A 7,181-nucleotide genomic window follows, 5' to 3' on the forward strand; every position below is an offset into this window, starting at 1 on the left:
TCTCCCGATCAGCGCTGGTTTATAAAGGTTCTGCACGACCATAATGCTTCATTCCTCAAACAGAAGGGGATGGGGGTTGAAGGTATAACTCCTCCACAAATCCAACAGGGATTCCCGTATGGTACATATAACAGCCGATTCCCGAGCTGATAGCTAAACACACTTAAGATTCACTAATCACAATTAATGCTTAATAAGCCTCGAATTAAATATTTACTCGCAGCGAAAACATAACCTAGAAAACGATCCTGGACCTGTGGGTTATTGGCCCACAAAACAAAATCCTTTATATAAGACTTCAATTACACCAATATCTCGACTAATATTCCCAAATATTGTATACAACGAAATATATCAGAAACTATTCCTTAATTGACTATCTAAAATGCAAACTCAATCCATAAGCTACGACGACATCTTTATCTTGCTTCACTTCAAAATCCTGAGCTCACAACACCAAACCTGCAACAATGTTAGACTCTGCCACCCACCAAGTGACAGGCCAAAGAAATGACAATACTATCATCAAAGCTGAGTACACACTGTGTAATAGAAAATACAAGTTTAGGTGTATTTTGAAAACTAACACATAGTTATAATAACAGATAATCACATTCAACTCAGTTATTATAGTTTTCCAAAATCAATCGTTTGTCATGAACGCGAATGGAGAGGGGTACCACGTAGTACCAACTGTCTCCAAACTGTTGAGGGTCGTCACCCCACCTTTTACTGTTATGCTTGCAAGACTTAACCGGACATGTCCTATAACGCCAGGAATTCGCCCTTCCTGGAAGGCAACAGTTAGGGACTCTACCCGCCATAACTCGGGTGCATGTTCATGCCTCACTTTCATAGTTATAATATAAGATATTTAATGATTCATACTTGAATCCTCAATACTCATAACATAACACCATATTCGGCCTTATCTGGTCTTAACTCATATTTGAATCATTTCCTCATTATCATACCAAATCATATTTTAAGAAACATAGTATTTTCGAACAATTCCAATAATTGAACAAAAGGATACTTTTATAACAATCCAATAGTAATTCACAACTAACTCATAAAGATGCATCTATAGTCATGACCATTACTATAAACGATATATGATATCTAAAATTTAGTATAACGCACACAGGAGCATTTAAATATATTTTGTTGAACATAAAGGTTACTTCAACTCTATAACAATTATACGAAACCTTCAATCATCATAACTTGATTTCCCATATCATCTTTAATTATATACGTTTACATAGCCATCCTCCAACAACCACCTCACAGTAACATCAATAATCAATAACCAGACTTAACTATTCTAATTATCTTCTTCTAACGCAACCATTATGCTAATCAAACTTAATCCCGCAAATAGAAATTAACGAAGTCATTCCCATAACTCATAACTTGACTTCATACATATAAACTCCAACTACAATAATTATAACAGTCTCCCAATTCTAAGATTATGACTTCCCTCGCATCATCAACAACAACTATCCAATAAGAACGATACAACAACAACATAATAATAACAGCACAAACAACAATAATACCACCTCCACCACCAACAATAACACCAACACCAATAACACAACATTAAGCACAATAACAGAACAACACAACCACAATACATCAGCACAACCAATAACAGAAACCACCACCTACTATGTTCATAATAAACCTAAGTAAATCATATTCCCAAATTTATCACTCCAACTTCTTGAATCATAATAACAAGATGAACCATATTGTTCTACTGAATACTTTGGATATATATACTTAAACTATAAACCACATGATACTAGCTCTGGACACATCATCGTAACCTTTTTAATCATATCCAAACTAATTCATCTTCCAAACTAGTAAACTATTTTAACTATAACCCACCACAACATCACCACAACAACAGAACAACAACATAATAATTCTACCACAACCATCACAACTACTCCACAATAGCCACCACAACTACAACAACAACCATAACAACGGCGCAACAACAACAATAGGCAACAACTTCACAGCAACTCCACCACAACCACAATGACAGAACAACAATAACCCAACAACACTACTACAATAGAGCAACAACAACAATAGCAACTCCACAACAACTTCACCACAATAACAATAACATAACAACTCCACCTCAATCATCACAATTGCTTCACAAGTCCATGTACTAAAAACATTCCATTAAGAAGCATAATCGTATTACTTAGTGTATAAGTGTTGTTTAGGTCAAATAAAACATCTCTAATGAACCTTAGCATGCTATATCCATGTTACATACTCAATATTACACATAATAAAATACACATCATAAGTAAATTCATTTCAGAAACATGCTTTACACTAGAAAGAAACAATCACCTAACTATAGGTATGGAAATCTCTAGGGTAAAACCAAACTAAGTGTGTACCTTCACTAAGGATGCTTAACTCAATGAAACCTCTTAATCCAGTTGATTAACTACTCCTACAACTTCCTTTGAGTATATAAAATGCTAAAGATTAGTTTTAACAAGCTTATAGATATGAAAAACTAAGCTTAAATACAAGAGGTGTAATCTGTTGAACTTACAACAACTTATGTGATCTTTCAGCAAGGTTTTCTATATGATTTTATGGTCTAAAGGTTAGAACCAAAGCTTGTACGACTTTGTATGGATGTTTAGAAGAGTTTTAGGTAGAGAAAACTGTGTGTCCAAGAGGAAGAAATAAGAGAAAAGAGACGAAAATCCAGAATAGACTTTTATAGTATGTTCTGGCGGTACCCCCAGAGGAGAGAAACCTCTTATGGGCAAGGTCGGTTTCTTGGAGTTTTTGGGTGATTCTTGCTTGAGGTGTTAACCTTAGGTGTTGGCTTTCATGCGTAGAAAGGGTTTTGAGAAATCGACACTTGAGTAGCTGCTAAGCAGCTTTCTTTGAGTATAGGTTTGAGTTGTAATTTCAGCTGGCCAGTTTTTACTATGTAAGCAATCTACCCTATTGATCCACGTAATTCTTGGGCATAAATGACTATTTTAACCTTAAGGCATCCCAAGCATGTCATATATCAAGTTTGGTTAGGTTTTGAACTCGGATTCAACCCCGAAAGGCTCTTTAACTGGAAGTTCATCGTTACCCGATAAAACAATCTCCAAACGATTTTCATAATCTTGATGTTTGAGGCTATCAAGGACTTTCTAACTTATCTATTGGTTTCCAAAGCCTTCTTAGCCAATAAAAATGATGTTTCTTATACTCTTTGACCTTTCTTAACCATTAAGAAAGATAGTGCCTTATTCACAACCTTTCTTAACCACTAAGAATGATAGTACTTATCCACACGCTTTCTTAACCATTAAGAATGATAATGCTTATCCACAACCTTTCGATATACTAGTCTATAAGGGGTGGTACCAATAGGGGTCTTAAAGGCAGTTCTATAAGCCCATAACATGTCATCTAACTTATCACTCCAATCCTTTCTAGCTTTAGCTACCACTTTCTCCAAGATAGTCTTTATTTCACGATTAGACACTTCTACTTGCCCACTTGTCTGAGGATAGTATGCTAGACCAGTCCTATGGTAGACGCCATATTTCTCGAGTAAGGCTTGAAAAGTTCTTTTGTGAAAATGGGATCCACCGTCACTAATGACAACCCTTGGTACCCCAAACCTTGGAAAGATAATCTTTTTGAACATTTTCATGACAACCTTAGAGTCGTTAATTGGTGATGCAATGGCCTCTACCCACTTAGACACATAGTCAACAACGACAAGTATGAAATTGTTGCCTGAGGAAGAGGTAAAAGGACCCATAAAATCAATACCCCATACATCAAATAGTTCAACTTCCAGAATGGCGATTTGGGGCATCTCATGTCTACGGGAAATATTTCCTGTTCGTTGGCATGCATCACAAGACTTAACAGAAGTACTAGCATCATGAAATAGAGTCGGCCTGTAAAAACCAGACTGAAGTACCTTAGCGACTGTTTTGGAGGGCCCAGCATGTCCTCAACATGGAAGAGAGTGAGAGTGCTTCATAATTTCATGCACCTCCCACTCTGGGATACATTGCCTGTAGATGGTGTCAGCACAAAGCTTGTAAAGAAGAGGATCATCCCAAAAGTACTTCTTGGGATCATGGAGAAATTTCTTCCTCTCCTGGTAACTCAGCTCTTGGGGAGTTTCTCCACTCACACAGAAGTTGGTGAAGTCTGCATACCACGGGGTGACAAAAGTGACTGCTAGGAGCTTATCATCAGGAAAAGAGTCATCAATGGGTAGGCCTTCTTCCATATCCTCGTACTGCAGTTTGGACAAGTGATCAGCCACTACATTTTCTGCGCCCTTTTTATCTCTGATCTCCAAGTCGAATTATTGGAGCAACAAAATCCACCGAATGAGTCAAGGCTTTGCTTCATTTTTGGCTAGGAGGTACTTCAATGCAACATGATTGGTGTAGACAATGACCTTAGACCCAAGCAGATAGGTCCTGAACTTGTCCAGTGCATAAACCACAGCTAGAAGCTCTTTCTCTGTGGTGGCATAGTTAACTTGAGCTTCATCTAGTGTCTTGCTAGCATAGTATATGGAATGAAGGATGTTGTCCTTCCTCTGACCAAGTACATCAATGCTAGGAGGTACTTCAATGCAGCATGATTGGTGTAGAAAATGACCTTAGACCCAAGCAGATAGGTCCTGAACTTGTCCAGTGCATAAACCACAACTAGAAGCTCTTTCTCCGTGGTGGCATAGTTAACTTGAGCTTCATCTAGTGTCTTGCTAGCATAGTATATGGCATGAAGGATGTTGTCCTTCCTTTGACCAAGTACATCTCCCACCACATAATCGCTAGCTTCACACATAATCTCAAATGGAAGGGTCCAATCTGGGGATCGAATGATAGGACCAGTAATCAGAGCTTGCTTGATCCTGTTAAAAGACACAAGAGACTCATCAGTAAACAGGAATGGAGCATCCTTGCGGAGCAATTGAGTAAGTGGTTTAGCAATTTTAGAGAAGTCCTTGATAAAGCGGCGATAAAATCCCGCATGACCAAGAAAACCTCGAACTCCCTTGACATTTATAGGAGGGGGTAGTTGCTCAATCACTTGAATTTTTGCTTTATCCACCTGGATGCCTCGTTCAGAGATAATATGACCAAGTACCACTCCTTCAGTAACCATGAAGTGGCACTTCTCCCAGTTCAATACAAGGTGGAGATCCTCACATCTTTTCAATACTTTAGCTAGATTTAGAAAACATGTATCAAAATCAATGCCATACACACTAAAGTCATCCATAAATACTTCCATAATGGACTCAATAAACTCATAAAAGATGGCCATCATACAACGTTGGAAGGTAGCGGGGGCATTACATAGTCCAAAGGGCATCCTTCGATAAACAAAGGTACCATAAGGACATGTAAATGTGGTCTTCTCCTGGTCATCTTGCTGGATAGGGATTTGGAAGAAACCAGAATAGCCATCTAGATAACAAAAATGAGAGTGACAAGCTAGTCGTTCCAACATCTGATCAATAAAGGGGAGGGGGAAAGTGGTCTTTCTTAGTGGCAACATTTAGTTTCCTATAGTAAATGCACATACGCCACCCAATGACTACTTTTGTAGCAATTAGTTCATTTTTCTCATTTTTGACTACAGTAGTACCGCCCTTTTTAGGAACCACTTGAACTGGACTCACCCACTTAGAATCAGAAATGGGATAGATGATCCCAGCATCAAGCAATTTCATAACCTCTTTCTTGACAACTTCCTGCATATTGGGGTTCAACCGACGCTGGCCTTGTATACTAGGACAATGATCATCCTCGAGATGAATTTTATGCATACAAAAGTCAGGGCTTATGCCTTTCAAGTCATCAATGCTATATCTAATGGCCTTTTTATGTTGTCTCAAAACAGACAAAAGTAGGGACATTTGACCATCATTTAGTGAAGCACTAACAATCACAGGGAAATTTTCAGATTCATCCATAAAAGCATATCGTAGAGAAGGGGGAAGGGGTTTCAGTTCAGGTTTCTTTACCTCTACCGGTTGAGTAGCACATACTAACCATTCTTCCTCGTGAGTGGTGACAGCTCCTTCTAGCATGGGACTTTTCAAAGCATTGGTCAAACTAAAAGTCACCTTATCGTCTCCCACAGTCAAAGTCAATTTCCCATTTTTAACATCTATGACAGCTCCAGCAGTATGAAGGAATGGTCTCCCTAAGATGATTGGACTTTGAGTATCCTCTTCCATGTCAAGCACAACAAAATCCACAGGAATATAAAATTTACCTACCCTCGCAGGAACGTCCTCTAAGATATCTAGGGGGTATTTAACAGAACGGTGGGCCATTTGAAAAGTAATGTTGGTACATTTTAAATCTCCCATGTCAAGCTTTTTGCAAACAGTAAGGGGCATGACACTAACACTAGCAGCTAAATCACATAAGGCTTTGTCAATAAAAATGGTGCCAATATTACAAGGGATGGATAAACTCCCCGGATCATTCAATTTAGGAGGGGATTGATTTTGCAAAAGATCACTACATTCTTCAGTAAAGGCAGCAGTTTCAACTACATTAAAGGCTCTCTTCCTAGTCAGAATTTCCTTCAAAAATTTAGCATATGCAGGAACTTGAGTAATAAGTTCAGTAAATGGGACAGTTACATGAAGATTCTTCACCACCTCCATAAATTTACCCAGTTGGTGATCAAGCTTATTTTTCGATAGACGATTGGGGAATGGTACCTTTATCGCAGGAGTGGTAGATGAATTTTTTTCAGGTACTATCTGCTTCTCTGCATTTGCATTGGTGGTCGCCTCAGGAGCTGTTGAAGTTTCAGTGACGTCTGCAATTTTTTCTGGTTCAACCGGACCATCCTTAAGCATTGGGGGACCATCATAATGTGTTCCACTCCTAAGAGTGATGGCATTGACAATATCCCTTGGTTGCATTGATTGTGAAGGTAAGGCCCCAGGTGGCCTACTAGCAGAATAACTAGCCAACTGAGCTAGTTGAGTCTCCAACATCCGTACCAAAATTTTCCAGTTGAGTTTTTGTGTCGGCTTGAAAAGCATTGAACCCTTTATGCATCTGGAACATCATGTTCTTCAACTCTGTCATGGCTGGGTCGGCAGTAGGAGCAGGTTGTTGAGG

The 7,181-nt window shown here is 38.7% G+C and overlaps 1 protein-coding gene across 1 annotated transcript; it reads right to left on the reverse strand.

Moving 5' to 3' along the window:
• Window positions 1-4,021: 4,021 nt before the first annotated feature.
• Window positions 4,022-6,979, reverse strand: LOC125493556 (uncharacterized). Its single transcript, XM_048637018.2, has 5 exons — window positions 6,505-6,979; window positions 6,090-6,207; window positions 4,687-4,942; window positions 4,449-4,624; window positions 4,022-4,367 (listed from the first exon to the last, which is right to left on the reverse strand). Exons 1-5 carry the CDS (start codon window positions 6,977-6,979, stop codon window positions 4,022-4,024), a joined length of 1,371 nt encoding a protein of 456 aa, XP_048492975.1.
• Window positions 6,980-7,181: the final 202 nt, after the last annotated feature.

Source organism: Beta vulgaris, chromosome 9 (genome assembly GCF_026745355.1).
Source record: "Beta vulgaris subsp. vulgaris cultivar EL10 chromosome 9, EL10.2, whole genome shotgun sequence".
Classification (NCBI taxonomy): domain Eukaryota; kingdom Viridiplantae; phylum Streptophyta; class Magnoliopsida; order Caryophyllales; family Amaranthaceae; genus Beta; species Beta vulgaris.